At 42.1% G+C, this 18,847-nt stretch overlaps 1 protein-coding gene and 1 pseudogene across 5 annotated transcripts; one reads left to right on the top strand and one right to left on the bottom strand.

Moving 5' to 3' along the window:
- Positions 1-6,631: 6,631 nt before the first annotated feature.
- LOC123858251 (cytochrome c-like) lies at positions 6,632-7,716 on the bottom strand (annotated as a pseudogene). The gene has a single exon (XR_008507583.2). The product of XR_008507583.2 is annotated as a cytochrome c-like (transcript).
- Positions 7,717-12,795: 5,079 nt separating this feature from the next.
- HJV (hemojuvelin BMP co-receptor) lies at positions 12,796-17,114 on the top strand. Of its 4 annotated transcripts, none has more exons than XM_045870627.3 (4): positions 12,796-12,969; positions 14,278-14,449; positions 14,813-15,393; positions 15,862-17,114. In XM_045870627.3, the coding sequence occupies exons 2-4, from the start codon at positions 14,368-14,370 to the stop codon at positions 16,483-16,485; spliced, it is 1,287 nt and encodes a 428-aa protein (XP_045726583.1). In that variant the 5' UTR covers positions 12,796-12,969; positions 14,278-14,367; the 3' UTR covers positions 16,486-17,114. The 4 variants fall into 4 exon arrangements, with proteins under 4 accessions (XP_045726583.1, XP_045726584.1, XP_045726585.1 ...); XM_045870628.3 differs by having other exon boundaries at positions 14,260-14,449; XM_045870629.3 differs by lacking the exon at positions 14,278-14,449 and having other exon boundaries at positions 12,797-12,969.
- The last annotated feature ends 1,733 nt before the right edge of the window (positions 17,115-18,847 follow it).

The following is an 18,847-nucleotide window of genomic DNA, read 5'->3' as shown; positions in this document are numbered from 1 at the left end:
GATAACTTGCAATAATCTATATCCAAGAGGCCTAAAATGCCTCCTCTATACATGGAGGAGATATTCTGCTGTGTAATTTAACAGTATAAATGTCCCCAGTGCCCACTCAGTTTCCAAGTTCTGCTCAAATGATGGGACAGGAGAAGAGCAGTAATTATAAAGACTTGGCACCAAAAGAGATACTTAGAAACATATAATCTGTTGGTTTTTCAATCTATTTAAGCAATAGAACTCTTTTATCTTAATGAAAACATGCCCCAAATCCCAAAATGTGAAACAGCTCAAAGCAGAGCTGCTCTGTTTGGACTGGGGTGTCGGAAATCCCTACAGCTCTGGGAGCATGGCTTTGAAATCCAAATTCTACAGGTAAAGGGGCTGAGGGTTAAGTTTGTGTGGTCCTGTCCTTGGGAGGCACCAGAGAGAAGCCAAATATGTCAAGTAAAAGGAATCAACTGTCTCTCTTATATGAGAGTGCTGGGAAGGTCATGTCCTTGACCTACACACACACACACACACACACACACACCCCAAACCTGTTTCTAAAGCAAGGATGGCCCATAACACAAAAACACTTCTACTGAGCCAGTTTAGGTCATGGTAGTGTGAAACCATTTGGGATTGAGAATATCTAGGTTTCCTCAACCAGAGGTTGGGGTGGGGGTGGGGCTTTGGAAATATGCAGGAGTACTTTAAAAATATACATTTACTGGGGATGTAAATGGCACTTAGCAGGAGAGGGGAGACAAGAAAACAAAGAATTGTCCCTCCCATAATGTCAATAGAGCCCCCACTGAGAAACACTGAAGGCAAGGAAGCCTAAAAGATTTGGGTTACTTTACACTCAAGATCCCCATGACACTTTTTCACAGAGCCTAATACACTCCTAAAATTTGTATGGGGAACCCCAAAGACCCCAAGGAGCCAAAGCAATCTTGAAAAAGAAAAGCAAAACTGGAGGCATCACGATTCCGGACTTCAAGCTACATTACAAAGCTGTAGTCATCAAGACAGCATGGTACTGGCACAAAAACAGACCCATAGATCAGTGGAGCAGAATAGAAAACCCAGAAATGGACCCACAACACTATGGTCAACTAATCTTTGACAAAGCAGGAAAAAAATATCCAATGGAAAAAAGACAGTCTTTTCAACAAATGGTGTTGGGAAACCTGGACAGCCACATGCAGAAGAATGAAACTGGGCCACTTTCTTACACCCTCCACAAAAATAAATTCAAAATGGATGAAACACCTAAATGTGAAACAGAAACCATCAAAATCCTAGAGAACACAGGCAGTAACCTCTTTGACCTTGGCCGCAGCAACTTCTTGCTAGACACGTCTCTGGAGGCAAGGGAAACGAAAGCAAAAATGAACTATTGGGACTTTATCAAGATAAAAAGCTTCTGCATAGTGAAGGAAACAATCAACAAAACTAAAAGGCAGCCTATGGACTGGGAGAATATATTTGCAAAAGATATATCCGATAAAGGGTTAGTATCTAACATCTATAAAGAACTTATCAAACTCATCACCCAAAAAACAAATAATCCAGTTAAGGAATGGACAGAAGACATGAATAGACATTTTCCCAAAGAAGACATCCAGATGGTCAACAGACCCATGAAAAGATGCTCAACATCACTCATCATCAGGGAAAGAGAAATCAAAATCACGATGAGATACCACCTCACACGGTCAGAATGGCTAAAATTAATAACACAGGAAACAATAGATGTTGGCGAGGATGCAGAGAAAGGGGACCCCTCTTGCACTGTTGGTGTAAATGCAAACTGGTGCAGCCACTTTGGAAAACAGTATGGAGGTTCCTCAAAAAGTTAAAAATAGAACTACCCTATGACCGAGCAATTGCACTACTAGACAGTTACCCAAAGGATACAAAAATACTGATTCAAAGGGGCACATGCACCCTGATGCTTATAGCAGCATTATCGACAATAGCCAAATTATAGAAAGAGCCCAAATGTCCACTACTGACTGATGAGTGGATAAAGAAGATGTGGTGTTGTGTGTGTGTGTGTGTAATGGAGTATTAGTCATCAAAAAGAATTAAATCTTGCCATCTGCAATGACTGATTGGAGATACAGTGTATTATGCTAAGTGAAATAATCAGTCAGAGAAAGACAAATACCATACAATTTCACTCATGTGGAATTTAAGAAACAAAACAGATGAACATAAGGGAAGGGGTAAAAAAGGAGAGAGGGGCAAACCATAAGAGACTTAACTTTAGAGAAAAAACTGAAGGTTGCTGGAGGGGAGGTAGGCAGGGGATGGGCTAAAAAATAAAAAGATCCCCATGACACACCTTATTATGTTCCACCACACCTGAACCCTAATCTCTCTCCCTCATTACTTTCACTGCCTCTGTTCTACCCATACCAGTTACTCACATTCAGCTTCTCAATCAGGAGAATAATCCTTTTTTTCAGATGTTAGAAGATCTGTAGCTCCCAAGAGGCCAAGAGCCACTGGTGGCTGGCTCCACAAATATAATCAAGGCCACTGTAAAAAATAATGTCTTTTTAATAGTGTGCCTAATTCTTCACCTGAAGGTAAGGAAACATAAAGCATAAAAACATTTAATGGCAACATGACAGAATTGAGTTCTTATCCAAATAGTTAATAGAGAGTTTTCCCCTCTATAAGACCTCAAGATAGAAATTAATATAAACCAAATAAACAGAACTAAATCTGTAAGGGCATATACTGTAATGGATAGTCTTTAGCAACCCAAAAATTTTTCAGAACTACTTGATGGCCAGAATAGAATTGCTTCAAAGCCATCATGAAACACTCTTGGAGCAGGAAGAGCAGAATCTACCTATGGTTCTATTACTGCTTTGAGCTGGGTATTGAGAGCCTTACTCAAGTGTCGACCTTGCTCTCACCACTATCCGTAGTAAAGAGGTACCTCCTTGGTGATCTGGTGGCCAGGATTCAGGGCTTTCACAGTGAAGAGGAGTCATGTCTATTCCAGCCCTCTAGCAGGAGGTATATATACCCTCAAGAAATTGTAGTTAAAATGTCAAGGCACATATTTGAGCATTTTTCTGAGGACAGGGCTAATATCGCTCATTAGATTTTCAAAAGGAGTTTGTGATCCTCCAAAGTAAGAACTACAATTTATAAACTCTCAATCCCAAATAATCTCACACTGCCAACACCCTAATAAGTTCAACCAAAAGAAACCCATCTTTTACTGCATCAGCAGTCTTTGATTATAGAAGCATTTTATTTTTGGAACTCTCTTCTTAATGCAGGGAAATGCAAGCACTGCTGTCTTCACCTTTCCAGGAAATGATAAAAACACCAAATGTGTAGGTGAAGGTGGTACAGAGTAAAGAGTATGTCTTTATGTAATAGTTACAAATGAGTAAAATGGTAAAATTCCAAGCTATGCAAAATGAATGCCTTTTTATTTAACTTAAATTTAAATTCACACTTTCAAAAATATTTGATTTGTTTTTATTTTAACTTTAATTTATCCACAAGAGGTTTAAGAGATGTGCAAAAAGGTAAGCAACACCTCACCTGTAACCAAAACAAATATAACAAACAACAACTAACATCAAGATAGAAGATTCAAAAGCTATGGAAAAGACAAAATATATAACAAAAACCCAAGCTTATATAAATATTATAACTGAGCATTATATTTTCCTTTGAACTTCAAAACAGTTAAAAAGAGAAAATGAGTTATATAGAATTTTTACTACCTCTTTTTTTTTTTTTTAAGATTTTATTTATTTGAGAGAGAGAGAATGAGAGACAGCACGAGAGGGAAGAGGGCAGAGGGAGAAGCAGACCCCCTGCTGAGCAGGGAGCCCGATGTGGGACTCGATGTGGGACTCAATGTGGGACTCAATCCCGGGACTCCAGGATCATGACCTGAGCCGAAGGCAGTTGCTTAACCAACTGAGCCACCCAGGCGTCCCTTTACTACCTCTTAAAAGGAAATATATCAAGCTGCCAAAAAGGGCAAACTTTTCCTAAATGGGTGAACTTCTCCAGTAGGCCCTTTTACCACAACTGAATACCTAATGACCATTGCTGAGTTTATCTGAAATGAATTTTGAAAAAGTATCTTGTTTCTTTGTTTCTTTCATTTGACACGAAATAAAAGTGGCTGTCCAGTGATTATCTTCTACGTTTTCAGCATACTGGTAGAAGTTAGGGGTTTAGTAATGTAGTTTAAATGTGTTGAAATATATTAGAATTTTGTTTAACTCCTTAGGTATATAAAAGCTGCATGTCAGCCATCTCTCTTCTTACCCTCAGTGATGGGCTCATTCTCTTCGCCAGCACTCTAATTTGAAGATCTAGGAACTGTTTTCTCTGGTCTACTATCTCTCGCATCCTGTCTAAACCCGTATCTTTTGTTTTTTCCTTTTCTCCATCTAAATTCAGTCACCTGGGAGCCTACAGAAGGTGCTATAATGCAAAGAGTATTGACCTCTGGGGCAGATAAATCCGGACTTGAATTAGGCAACCTTGGACAAGATGGTCTCTCTGGGCACTTCAGCTTCTATAAAATGGGGATAAAATTTGCCTTTCAGGGTTGTTGTAAGGATTAGAAATGCTATCATCAGATCACTCAGCAGAGCATGTAGCACCAACAGATGTTCCAACGATAATTAAACTATTTCTACTATGATGAGTACCCTTGTCTAGGTGGATCCGTTTTAATGTGTCTCATGACAATTCTCTGTACCCATTTCTAAGTCTTCTCCTTTATTTTAAAACCCACATAACATCCTCTTGCTGTGCTTCTCCTGTCATTTAACCTCATCTATGCTTTCAAAGGCTGCTCACCTCTTGGCCACAGGTGGGATTTTTCATCCTATTACAAGTACTTTGCAAATTAGTAGCTGTTATCCAGCTGGTTCCACTATCTTTCCTGGTGCAACTTCACAGCCTCGTAACGCTGGAGGATCACGAAATAATTTAAAAGTATTAAATAAGTGACCCCAAAGGGGTAAAGGAGATGGGTCTGTAAATGGGATGGGAAAGATCGAAACAACCTGAACGATGCTCTGAATCATCCTGAGTGGTGCAACAAAGAATTAGTGACCATCTTCTAGAAGAGTAGGGAAACTTTTCCTATCAAGGGCCATGGAATTACAGAGAACAGAGTAGCTTAAGGCCTTATAAGGAAAAGAATCATGAAAGAAATGATCTCATTTACTTTAAAAATCAGGCATTGTCAAAACTAGTAAAAATCAGATGTTTCTGAGCATCAGCAAGTCCTGTGGCTTTACCTTCAAAATATATCCCAAGACTGACCTCTTCTCATTGTTTCATGGCCACAGTCAGAGTCCTGAGTGGGGGACTCTGCTTCCAAACCTTCCCTTCTCCAAAGTCATGTCTATAGAGCAATGAGAATTACCTGGTTTTAAAATTTAGATTGTGATATTATTATAGTATTTTAATTTACACTTTTTATTTTCTTTTTTTCTCCTTTCTAGTCTTCTTCTGGATTAATCAAGCTTTTATCTTGTTTTATTATCTTAATCCCTTTTTTCCTCTTTTTGTTCAGAAATAATACACTCTATTTTTTTCTATTATTTTGGTGCCTACCCTTACAATGCAGACTTAAATATTAATTAAAGCATAAAGTGAATCAATTTTGACACATTCCTCCCAAACAATATGAAAACCTCAAACAACTTTAATTATAAGTCCCATCCTGTTTTCTGTGTTATTATTGTGTTTTCTGCCAGAGGCAGTCATTTTTAAAAATACAGTATTCGTTTGTTTAGATTCAATCACATATGTATTTCTTTGTTTACCATTCCTTCTCCCATCTTAATCCATCCTTCTTTGTTCAAAATCATTCTTGCTAGTAAATCTTTTTAACAGTTATTTTGATGTGTATTTATTGGTGGTCTTGTTTTGTTTGAAATGTTTTTCTTATTTTTAATTCTGGAATAATACTTAAGCTGAGTATAGAAGTCAAGGTTGCTAATTATTCTCTCAGCTTATCAGGCCCACACCACAGCTGAGTTTGGAATAAAATATAGACAAGACCGCTCTGCAACCACAAAAATGAGCAAACATCCCTTTTCCTGACTAACATGAGTTATTGCTGCTTTTCTGTTGTCTTTTTTTTTTTTAAGGATTTTATTTATTTATTTGAGAGATCATGAGTAGGGGGAAAGGTAGAGGGAGAAGCAGACTCCCCACTGAGCAGGGAGTCCGATGCGGGACTCCATCCCAGGACCCTGGGATCATGACCTGAGCCAAAGTCAGACGATTAACCCACTGAGCCACCCAGGTGCCCTGCTTTTTTGTTGTTTTAACCAGTTTCAGTTCCAATCCCTATTCAATCCTTTGCCTCCCAATTAGATACGCAATCATTGAAATGTCTCTGCTGCTTGACAATATTCAATCCAAAATTGGCCCTCACTATGCTAAACACTAGTTCAGAAGTATCCACAACAGGCCCAAATTCTAGAAGAGGCTCCTCACATAATTCCACTGTGGCATTCTGTCCTTGCTGCGGCAAGCCAAATAAACCCAACTTTTTTTTAAGTGTTAAGTATTCTTTATTTAACATTATACATAACCACACTAAAATGCCTTCATTAAGCAAAAGGCAACATTTTAAACGCAGGGAATTTTAATTAAATTGGCATGGTTAAGACCAAAAAGATAAAGTGGACACTACGAGCTTATCTTCAACCCTTGCCTTTAACAGGCTAATGAACACAACTTGAAACACAGCTGAGTCTTGCTGTTCTGAGACAGTGAAGGGATTTCCTCAGTCTTTAAATATATCAATATAACCAGTTATATAAATCTAAATACAAAACCAGTCTCCCCTAAGTTTAGAGATGGCAGTTACCATCTCTGTGAAAAGCTGAACATTACTAGTCAATTCCAATCATATTTTTAGGAGGGGAAAACAGTGGCAGCACTTGCTGAACCAGACTTACTATCAAAGTTCAAAAAGCTGATCATATTCATTTAACCACAAGCCAATCTTATTTAAATCAGGACTGTCCAAAAGAAATATTCGATCAGCCATTCATGATCCGAATTCTGGTATATGAGATCAATTTAAATGTGGTACACATAAAAAAAAAGTCATGAGACATTTTTGTTTTGTAATAAATAAGGCAATGGCCAACTATTACTCCTTAGTCGCTTTTTTGAGATAAGTTATCAAGTCTGCTCTTTCCCCTGTCTTCTTAATGCCAGTGGAGACCATTTTTGCTCCAGGGATGTACTTCTTGGGATTCTCCAAATACTCATCAGTATCTACTCTCCCCAGGTGATGCCTTTGTTCTTGTTGGCATCTGTGTAAGAAAATCCAGGGGCCTGACCTGTCTTTCGCCCAAATAAACCCATGGAGATTTGTCCCAGTCTTGCTCTTGCCTCCCTTCTCCACAATATGGCCCTAGGAACACTTCTGAACAAAAATCTTCTTGCTCTTCTCAACATCACCCATTTTTAAATCATTCTTTTGTCGCGTGCGAAACAAAGGTACCAGCTCGCAAGCCGGACTTCCCACTCTCTCTAAAGCCAACTTTTTTGACTACAGCTTTGTTCCGGGTAGTGTTTGGCCAATAGGCTTTGACAAGGATGATGGTCAAATACACACACACACACACACACACTCAAAGGGCTCATAGATAATTTCCTTTTTTTTAAATTGTGTTATGTTAATAATTTCTTTTTTAAAATTGTGTTATGTTAATCACCATACATTACATCATTAGTTTTTAATGTAGTGTTCCATGATTCATTGTGTATAACACCCAGTGCTCGATGCAGAACATGCCCTCTTTAATACCCATCACCAGCTTACACCCCGCTCCCCTCTAAAACCCTCAGTTTGTTTTTCAGAGTCCATAGTCTCTCATGGTTCGTCTCCCCATCCGATTTCCCCCCCTTCATTTTTCCCTTCCTGCTATCTTCTTCTTCTTCTTCTTTTTTTTTAACATATAATGTATTATTTGTTTCAGAGGTACAGGTCTGTGATTCAACAGTCTTACACAATTCACAGTGCTCACCATAGCACATACCCTCCGCAATATCTATCACCCAGCCACCCCATCCCTCCCACCCCCCACCACTACAGCAACCCTCAGTTTGTTTCCTGAGATTAACAGTTCCTCATATCAGTGAGGTCATATGATACACATCTTGATCTGGTTGACGTATTTCGCTCAGCATAATACCCTCCAGTTCCATCCACGTCGTTGCAAATGGCAAGATCTCATTCCTTTTGATGGCTGCATAATATTCCATCGTATATATATACCATATCTTCTTTATCCATTCATCTGGCGATGGACATCTTGGCTCTTTCCACAGTTTAGCTATTGTGGACATTGCTGCTATAAACATCAGGGTGCACGTACCCCTTCGAATCCCTACATTTGTATCTTTGGGGCAAATACCCAGTAGTGCAATTGCTGGGTCATAGGGTAGCTCTATTTTCAACTTTTTGAGGAACCTCCATACTGTTTTCCAGGGTGGCTGCACCAGCTTGCATTCCCACCAACAGTGTAGGAGGGTTCCCCTTTCTCCGCATCCCCGCCAACATCTGATGTCTCCTGACTTGTTAATTTTAGCCATTCTGACTGGTGTGAGGTGGTATCTCATTGAGGTTTTTTTTGTTTTTTTTTGTTTTTTGTTTTTTTTTAAAGATTTTATTTACTTATTTGAGAGAGAGCACATGAGAGGGGGGAGGGTCAGAGGGAGAAGCAGACTCCCCGCAGAGCAGGGAGCCTGATGCAGGAGTCGATCCAGGGACTTCAGGATCATGACCTGAGCCGAAGGCAGTCGCTCAACCAACTGAGCCACCCAGGCGCCCTCACTGAGGTTTTGATTTGGATTTCCCTGATGCCGAGCTATGTTGAGCACTTTTTCATGTGTCTGTTGGCCATTTGGTATCTTCTTTGGAAAAATGTCTATTCATGTCTTCTGCCCATTTCTTGATTGGATCATTTGTTCTTTGGGTGTTGAGTTTAATAAGTTCTTCATAGATTTTGGATACTAGCCCTTTATCTGATACGTCATTTGCAAATATCTACTCCCATTCTGTCGGTTGTCTTTTGGTTTTGTTGACTTTCTTTTGCTGTGCCAAAGCTTTTTATCTTGATGAAGTCCCAATAGTTCATTTTTGCCCTTGCTTCCCTTGCCTTTGGCGATGTTTCTAGGAAGAAGTTGCTGCGGCTGAGGTTGAAGAGGTTGTTGCCTGTGCTCGCCTTTAGGATTGTGATGGACTCCTGTCTCACATTTAGGTCTTTCAGCCATTTTGAGTTTATTTTTGTGTGTGGTGTAAGGAAATGGTCCAGTTTCATTCTCCTGCATGTGGCTGTCCAATTTTCCCAACACCATTTGTTGAAGAGACTGTCTTTGTTCCATTGGACATTCTTTCCTGCTTTGTCGAAGATGAGTTGAGCATAGAGTTGAGGGTCCATTTCTGGGCTCTCTATTCTGTTCCATTGATCTATGTGTCTGTTTTTGTGCCAGTACCATACTGTCTTGATGATGACAGCTTTGCAATAGAGCTTGAAGTCCGCAATTGTGATGCCACCAGCTTTGCTTTTCTTTTTCAACATTCCTCTGGCTATTCGGGGTCTTTTCTGGTTCCATACAAATTTTAGGATTATTTCCTCCATTTCTTTGAAAAAAAGTGGATGGTATTTTGATGGGATTGCATTGAATGTGTAGATTGCTGTAGGTAGCATTGACATCTTCACAATATTTGTTCTTCCCATCCATGAGCATGGAACGTTTTTCCATTTCTTTGTGTCTTCCTCAATTTCTTTCATGAGTATTGTATAGTTTTCTGAGTACAGATTCTTTGCCTCTTTGGTTAGATTTATTCCTAGGTATCTTATGGTTTTGGGTGCAATTGTAAATGGGATTAACTCCTTAATTTCTCTTTCTTCTGTCTTGTTGTTGGTGTATAGGAATGCCACTGATTTCTGTGCGTTGATTTTATATCCTGCCACTTTACTGAATTCCTATATAAGTTCTAGCAGTTTTGGGGTGGAGTCTTTTGAGTTTTCCACATAAAATATCATATCAGGGCTCATAGATAATTTCTGACTTTAAATTTTTGTTATGGAAAATTTCAAACATTTACAAAAATAGGCTAGGGTAATGAATACCTGAGTATCTACCAATCTGAACAATTATCAATTCATGTTTCAATCTTCTTTTATCACTTCTTCCTGACCTATAAACATTGCAGCTATCACATCATTTCATCTGCAGATATTTCAAGATGCATCTATAAAAGATAAGTGCTTGCTTTTTAAAAAGTACCACTTATCACACTGACAACTTTATAAATCACTAAGTATCCATGAACTGTTCATTAGCATTCAAATTTCCCCAACTGTCTCATAATTTTTGTTTGTTTTCTTGAATTAGAATCCAATAAAATCCATACTCAGCTACTGTTTGATGTCTCTATTAATGCATAAGTTCCCTCTCCATTTTCTTCTTTTTCTTCTTCTTCAGTTTGTTGAAAAGCCCAGGTCATTTTGTCCTTGAGAGTATTCCCACAATCTGGATTTGCACCTCTGAGGTATCATTTGATGTCTCCTGTATTTCCTATAAATTAGTAGTTAGCTCTACACTAGATCAGATTCAGACTGAAAGGGCTTTTTTGCATGCCTGCTTCAGTAGGTGGAATTTGGAATCCACCTGTGATCAGGAGTCTCTCCTGTCATGATGGATAACAGCCATTGTTGATCACTGCCTAGACACATGAATTCATTAGGAGTTATAAATATTCACTTTCTAATTATGCCATTTCTTCTTCATTTGTCTGCTGGAAAACTTCTATAAAGAGAAATTTCCTCCTCATCTTAAATTCCCACAGGAAAAATAGGATAAATGCTTGATTCTTTCCAATTACTAGCAGTTTGCAAAATAACGAGTTGATCCCCTAGCGTTCTCCAGTAATGAGTTTGTTTTTAAGTATTGTTGGAAACTCATAGATTGAAACATATTTGATACAAATATGATAGTTGAACATATCAAATATGCAAACAGTATCCGTTTTGACACTTAAATTGTCTCATCTTTGGCCAGTGTAAACTATTCTAGTTGCTTCTGAGTCCTTTTGATACAATCCTACTAGTTTTTGAAGGCTTCCTTGCTTATCTTGCACAATTCCTGACCCATACCTGAACTCAGCTATTTCTCTAAGGAGCTCCTTTCAGTGGGAAATGGTGCTTAGAAAGCCCAGTTTGCATGTAGTGGTGTCATTGCTACTGGGTTATTGCTTCTAGGCCTTTTCAGAATAAAGCCAGGAAATGTTTTGGTATAAAATATGCCTCAAGCTCACAGTTATATTTTCAATTTAAATCAGAATTACAGAGTTCTTATTTAACTTCATCGATGATAAATCTGTATCTCTTTATTTTACACCAAAAATCCTGGTTCACAAAGACACTAGCATTAATACGTGTTTGTTTTACTCCACAACACACCCACTCTAGGTGCACAATGGCAATACCAACACTACCACCAACAGTATGACTCCTGGGAGATACTTTTGCATTTCTTTTTATCCTTAGAGTGTATCCCACTTGGCATGTCATAGTCAAATTACTGCATTTTAAAGTCACTTGCATAGTTTGGTTGGCATTTATATCCTTGTGCTGTGGACTCATGTGGTTGAGAGAAATCTAAATTTTTCAAAGATATATGCATAATAAAGAGAAGAGTACTGTGTTGACCTCTAGATTCTGAATTAAATGCAAAGCCAATTAATCAAATGCCTTAGTGACACTGTTTGGAGTCAGCTTTTGTGTTCACTTCGCTTGGCAAGTGTAAGAGATGATGGTCCCAGATGCCTATGGCAAGACGGCGTTGGTGGTATAGTGGTGAGCATAGCTGCCTTCCAGATGCCTATGGCTGCAAAAATATGACATGGCTAAATTCCTTGGTTGCAATATCTTAAAAGGTCACAAGGTTATGTTACTCCACAGAAGTATCATTCTGAATCTCTTTTTTCCTCAGTTTATCTCTCCAAGTTCCCGTCCCCTGTGGATTAGTAACCTTCAAAAAACTCTATCCCTATTCCTTCTTCACCTCTTTGCTTCTGCTAGCCTCCTCCTCTAACAACTCAGAAGCTTATATTTTGTGTGTGAGTTGGTGAGAGGGAGGGAAGAGGAACTGCTGTATAAACTAAGGGAATGAAATGGAGGAGGTAGGGGGATAGACAGCTGCAAGGATCTGAGCTGCTAGACTGAAACAAACCCTCGTCCTAAGCAACTCAGAGCTCAGATTTCTTCTCTGGACAGCTGGCTTTTTTAGTCCTTCTGAAATACTCTGCAAAGATGGGGGAGGGGAAGGTGAACTACCTCTGCTATGGACCTTATTTGAAGTCAGCTACCTCCTAGATGTGTTCAGTAGAAACTAAATGCAATATTCAATATAGCAGGGGTGAGGGTGGTGAAAGAAAGGTATGTAATTACCTACTCCAGTTTTTAAAGGCTGGGAGCTCATCACTGAGAATGCTGGAGGGCTGCCTGGAGTAGGCAGTGACTAGAGTCACATAACCTGGAAGTGGATATCTGACTTGCCTATAATATTTCTGCCCCCCCTTCCCCACTTGGCACCCCATACTCCATATTCTTTCTAATCCTCCTACCCTCCCCACTCGCGCCACCCACACCCTACCCCCACTAACGCTCCTGGAATTTTGGACTTAGCTATTTTTAAAACAGTCAACTCAGTAGCCACCTCCTCCCCCGCTCAGCTGTCCAGTACTCTGGCCAGCCATTTATTCCCCCTTCCCCCCATGCCAAACCTTCTCTGGTTCCCTGACCCCAGTGAGATTGCAGCCGGTGTGGGGACCTGGGGGAGACATGGAGAAGGAGACGGGGGATCCCCTGGCTGGAGCTGACCGACAGAGTAGGCAGTCATGGCTGGAGAATTGGATATCAGAGTAATGTTTGACCTCTGGAAACAGTAAGTCAAAATGAAATTGCAATTCCTTTAATAAGCTTTTGGAATGAAGTTAGACTTTCAGAAAATTATGACACCTACTTGAATGTATCTGGTCCAAAAGCTAGGATCTCTTTCATACCAAGGTGCCCCATCTCCATTTCTCCTGTCTTATTTCTTACTGGTTGCTGGCCACCGGCCTCTTGAAGTTTAATCTTCCATCTCTCCTTTGGCTGTTTTAGCTCTCTCCTTATCCTGTTGCCTCAGACTTCTGATGAAGTTTTAGGAGTTTCCCATATCCCCTATTCTGTGGTTTTCTCACCAAGGCCAAATTTAGCCTCAGATGATTAGTCACTGGTACCCTTCTACCCTGCCCCTACTCAGCAGTGCCCTTCACATTGGGCTGCCAATGGTGGGGGCTACTCCTTGTTGTAAATGGTTTATCCCCACACTCTAGTCTCACCACCCTGTTCTCCCTCCTGCATGACTCTGACCCCACTCATATCCTTACCCCAAGAAAGGGGAGTTTGGCTGGAGGAGCTTAGCCCCTCCCCAAGGCCTGTCCTCATCAAAAGACTGAGAACTTCTGAATTTGCAAAGGGAAGATGAAAAGAGTGGTTCTTCAGTCAGATTTGGAAAAATTTTTTTAAAAAAATACAAGAACTGTTGACTTAGCCCAAACAAATATTGATTTGCATGCTTGGTTTTCATCCCATTATTTAGTGAGAGAGAGGGATTATAATCTTAGCTCTCTAAGTAGATGAAAGAGATCGGACCCTTTTCCTTTGAATACTGATGTTCTAGAGAGGGAGTGGGTATTTTACCCTCACTCCTTCTTGCTAAAAGTTCTGACACAAAGGAGGAAGAGAAATGAATGACCCCTGGAGGGTGTCCCTTCTGGATGGGGAAGGGCAAATAAGTGGTGTGTTTCTGAAGTATTTTCAGATCCTAATTCTATTGAGGAGCCCACTGAGATGACTGGGGTCTGATCCATCCACACAATCCCTCCTTTTTTGACACTTCTGCTGTTTGGTAGCTCAGGATGGGGCAATACAGTGGACTCTGCCCGCCCGCCCCCCCCCCCCCCCGCCAGTCTAATCAACTTTCCTCCCACCCCCACCTCAGGGTATTGCATAAGGGACCTTGACAGTGGCCACAAGAGCAGGGCACAGAGGCTTAACAGCCACACTTACAGTTTGGGGAGCCCCATTCTCCCCAAACTCCTGACCGCTCACTCATCCTTTCCCTGATCTTCCCAGATTCTCTTCACATCATCCTGAATGATCTTCAACTCTTCTCTCTCCCCATGCCCAGCCAAATTTCTTTTTTCAGTCCCTTACAGGAGGTCCGGTCAAAATTCACTAGGTAGGAGAGTCATCAGCTGGAAAGAGCCAGAGCCTGGGGGGACCTGGCCGGATAGGTATGGGGGAACCAAGCCGGTCCCCCCATGGCAACCCCCCAACTCTAAGCACTCTCACCCTCCTGCTGCTCCTCTGTGGACATGGTAAGGAAGGGCTAGGGAAGGGCTGGGGAACCTAGAGGGTCCTCTGCTGTGCAAGGGTGGGCAGGTGAGCATGTGTGAGGAGAAGGGATGGGTGCTGGGGAGTTCCACTCTCTCTCCTGACTCTCCAGGGAAGGGCACTGGAAAAGCGCTTGATCCACAGGGAGAAGAGATCCAGCGGGCTTACACATTTTTAGCAAGACCGAGTGAACACAGGAACTAGGGAGCTGGGAGCTGGGGACCGGGGAGAGAACTGGAACTCGGGATCAGTTGGGTTTTAGGAGCAGCTGAACTCCCTTCATCAGATTTGGGAGAGTTAAGCAGGAATCTAGGAGCCATCTCACAATCCTCTCCCTTTGTCCTCAGCTCATTCTCAATGCAAGATCCTCCGCTGCAATGCTGAGTATGTATCATCCACCCTGAGCCTTAGAGGTGGGGGTTCACCGGGAGCACTTCGAGGAGGAGGAGGAGGAGCAGGAGGAGGGGGCCGGGGTGGAGTGGGCTCCGGCGGCCTCTGTCGAGCCCTCCGCTCCTACGCTCTCTGCACCCGGCGCACCGCCCGCACCTGCCGCGGGGACCTGGCCTTCCATTCGGCGGTGCACGGCATCGAGGACCTGATGATCCAGCACAACTGCTCCCGCCAGGGCCCCACGGCCCCGCCCCCGCCCCGCGGCCCCGCCCTCCCAGGCTCGGGCCCCGTCCGCTCCTCCGGCCCCCCAGCCCCGGACCCCTGTGACTATGAAGGCCAGTTTTCCCGGCTGCACGGTCGTCCCCCGGGCTTCCTGCATTGCGCCTCCTTCGGGGACCCCCACGTGCGCAGCTTCCACCACCACTTTCACACGTGCCGTGTCCAAGGAGCTTGGCCCCTGCTGGATAATGACTTCCTTTTTGTCCAGGCCACCAGCTCCCCCGTGGCATCGGGGGCCAACGCCACCGCCACCCGGAAGGTCAGGGACTCAGCAGCTCCTCCAGACCCTCTCATGGTCGCCCCGCGGTACCACTCCCTCCCCTCCCCACCGTCCCGCAGCAACGCTCGCCATTCCCTTTACTCCTCGACTGCCCCCGCATCTCCCGCCACTCCCTCCCACCAAGCACTTGCTCCTTAGGTCACTTTCCCTCGCTGGGAATTTCACTCAAATGCAGAAAACACCAGAGAACGTTGAGAGGAGAGCTGAGGAGCCCTAGGTTGAGGAGTTCCTGAAGGGAAACTTTTCTTTCTCCTGTGAGTTGCTGAGATTGAGACCAAAAAGGAGAGGGAGGGGTTGAGCAGGGAAGAGATCAGAGTGAGGGAAGGCCACCATAAGCCTGGCGTCTCTGCCCAGATCAGATCCCTGACTGTGCGTGAGGCCCGACTGTGGTTAAGGGGACAAAAGCACTGAGCCCCAAATGAACTGTTTTCCCTCTTGCCCTCACAGCTTACCATTATATTTAAGAACATGCAGGAATGCATTGATCAGAAGGTCTACCAGGCTGAGGTGGACAATCTTCCAGCAGCCTTCGAAGATGGTTCTATCAATGGAGGTGACCGACCTGGGGGCTCAAGTTTATCCATTCGAACTGCTAACCCTGGGAATCACGTGGAGATCCGAGCTGCCTATATCGGCACAACTATAATCATTCGGCAGACAGCTGGGCAGCTCTCCTTCTCCATCAGGGTAGCAGAGGATGTGGCCAGGGCCTTCTCAGCTGAGCAGGACCTGCAGCTCTGTGTTGGGGGATGCCCCCCAAGTCAGCGACTCTCTCGCTCAGAACGCAGTCGTCGGGGAGCTATAACCATGGATACTGCCAAACAGCTGTGCAAGGAAGGGCTGCCAGTTGAAGACGCTTACTTCCATTCCTGTGTCTTTGATGTTTTGATCTCTGGTGATCCCAACTTCACTGTGGCAGCTCAGGCAGCTTTGGAGGATGCCCGAGCTTTCCTGCCAGACCTAGAAAAGCTGCACCTCTTCCCCTCAGATGCCGGGGTTCCTCTTTCCTCAGGAGCCCTCCTGGCCCCACTTGTGTCTGGGCTCTTTGTTCTGTGGCTTTGCATTCAGTAACTAGGCCAGCAACCCCATGACTGGTTTGAAATGATCAGGGGATAGAAACAGGCAGGGAAGAACATGAAGATTCACTGAAGGAAACAGTGGGAACTAGAAGACACATGAAATAATGACATTTAACCAGAGTCAGATAAGGCTGCAGGCCAGGACTGAAATGATCACAGAATAAGGATTCTGGGCAAAGCTTCTGCAATCTAGACTTCTAGAGGGGTTCTTTGTCCATTTTCCCAGTCCCAGTTATGATAAGTGATTGTTCTAGTCCATCTACTCCTGAAATCATCCCAACAAACGCAGAGGTTACAGGGGTCATGATGACCAGTAGAAAACTTAAGGGTTGAGACTTTTAAGAGGAAAGAATTGAAAGAGGAAGACATGATCATTACCTATGAGAGATTTAAAAATCCAACAATATTTTCTCTTGGAAAGAGGAGGAAATGATTAAGGATGGAGTCTATTTGATAAATAAAAGTGGGTAAGATGTGTTTTTTCTTGGTTCAGAAATGAAATGGGGGTTGTCTGGATCTTGGGAGAAGGGAAACTCTGCCTTTGGAGAAAGGCACAGATGAGAAAGAAGCTAGCATCCCCACCCCTAACTAATCTGTTATTAAAGCTATGAATTCTTCACATCCTCTTCTGTTGCCTGTGTTGAATCTCTTTACAGATGCTTGAAATGGAGTAAAGACAAAGTATCAGATATCAGAAGTATCAGATATCACTTCCGCCCTCAGGATGTTTACAGGCTAGTAGGGAGACAAAACTGATTCACATGCAGGAGTGATGAGTGTGCAGTTATTCCCTAAATTCTGTGGTGTTATGAATTCAGATGGAAAGATAGTTGATGAAAACTAAATAAATAATAATGAGAGGTAATAGAAGGGATGGGATTTGAAGTGATCTTTGAAGACTGGGTTGGATTTGAATTGCTAAGGGCCTTCCAGGACAATGGAAACCATCTGGAGTTGTGCATAGATTCATTCTTCAGGGAGGAAACCAGCAAAAGTCAACTGAAGTAGATAGGAAGTAACGGAACAGAAGATGGGCAGAGGCCAAATTATGAGGCACCTTGAAAATGGGTCCAAGGAGTTTAAATTAATAACTAACATTTATTGAGAGCTTAAAATTACCAGGGAATGTTCTAAAGATTTTTAACATATGAATTCATTTAATTTTCACAACTCTCTAAGGAAGGTAGTAGTCTCATCTTCACTTTTATATAAAGAAATTGAGGTACAGCAACTTGCCCACAATCACACAGCACATAAATGGTTGAACAGTAATTAATTTATTAATTGACCATAATTGTTGAACCCAGGCAGTTGGGTTCCAGAACCTTAACTCTTCATCGCTACACTGTGTTGTCAGGGAAACCACAGAGAGCCACTGAAACTTCCGGTTGTGGAGCTGTGGCCTCGAATGCCTCCACACAAGCGACTTCCTTCTTAACTGCTCCTTATATTGGTTCTCTTAACTCAGAAGAGTAACTTTATCCCTCAGATGTGGGAATTTCAAGTCAGTTAAGAATTTCATGGCCAAGTGGTGAATGAGATTCTTCCATGGTACCTGTCGTAACACTGTTTCTTTTGCCCAAACTTAAGGTTAGCCCCTAGTATCAGTGGAATATTGAAAAATGGGTAGCTCAAAATAAGCACATGAAAAGATACTCAACATTATTAGTCATTAGGGAAATGCAAATCAAATTAGTCACAATGAGAAAACACTACACAACCACTACAATGGCTAAAATTAAAAAGACTGACTATATCGAGTGTTAGCAAGAAGTGGAGCTCTCATAAGCTGCGTGTGGGAATGCAAAATGGTACAACCAGTCTGTAAAAATGGTTTGGCCGTTTCTTTGAAGTTAAGCATACACCTATCCTATGATCTAAACATTCCACTTCTAAGTAGTGACCCAAGGGAAATGATAATGTGTGTCAGCACAAAGACTTATGCACAAATGTTCATTATAGTTTTCTCTGTAATAACCAAAAAAATTGGAAACAACCCAAACGTCCATCAACAGATGAATGGATATACCAATTGTGATAAATCCATAGACAATAGAGTACCAGTCAGCAATACAGTGAAATAAACTACGAATGCACATAACAATGTGATGAATCTCAAAATAATCATGCAAGCAAAAGAAGCCAAACAATAACAAAAAAAGAGTATATACTGGTTGCTTCCGCTTTTATAAAATTTTAGAAAATGTAAACTAATATATAGGGACAGAAAGGAGATCAATGGTTGCTTGGGAATGGGTGAAAGGGAGGGATAGCTTACAAAGGGGCAAGAGGAAATTTTCGGAGTAACATGTTCATTAACTTGATTGTGGCAGCAATTTCATGGGTATCCATAT

Source organism: Mirounga angustirostris, unplaced genomic scaffold (assembly GCF_029215605.1).
Source record: "Mirounga angustirostris isolate CCGP_5_RB_7025 unplaced genomic scaffold, mMirAng1.0.hap1 SCAF_4, whole genome shotgun sequence".
Lineage (NCBI taxonomy): Eukaryota > Metazoa > Chordata > Mammalia > Carnivora > Phocidae > Mirounga > Mirounga angustirostris.
This window is presented reverse-complemented; position numbering and strand designations above follow the sequence as displayed.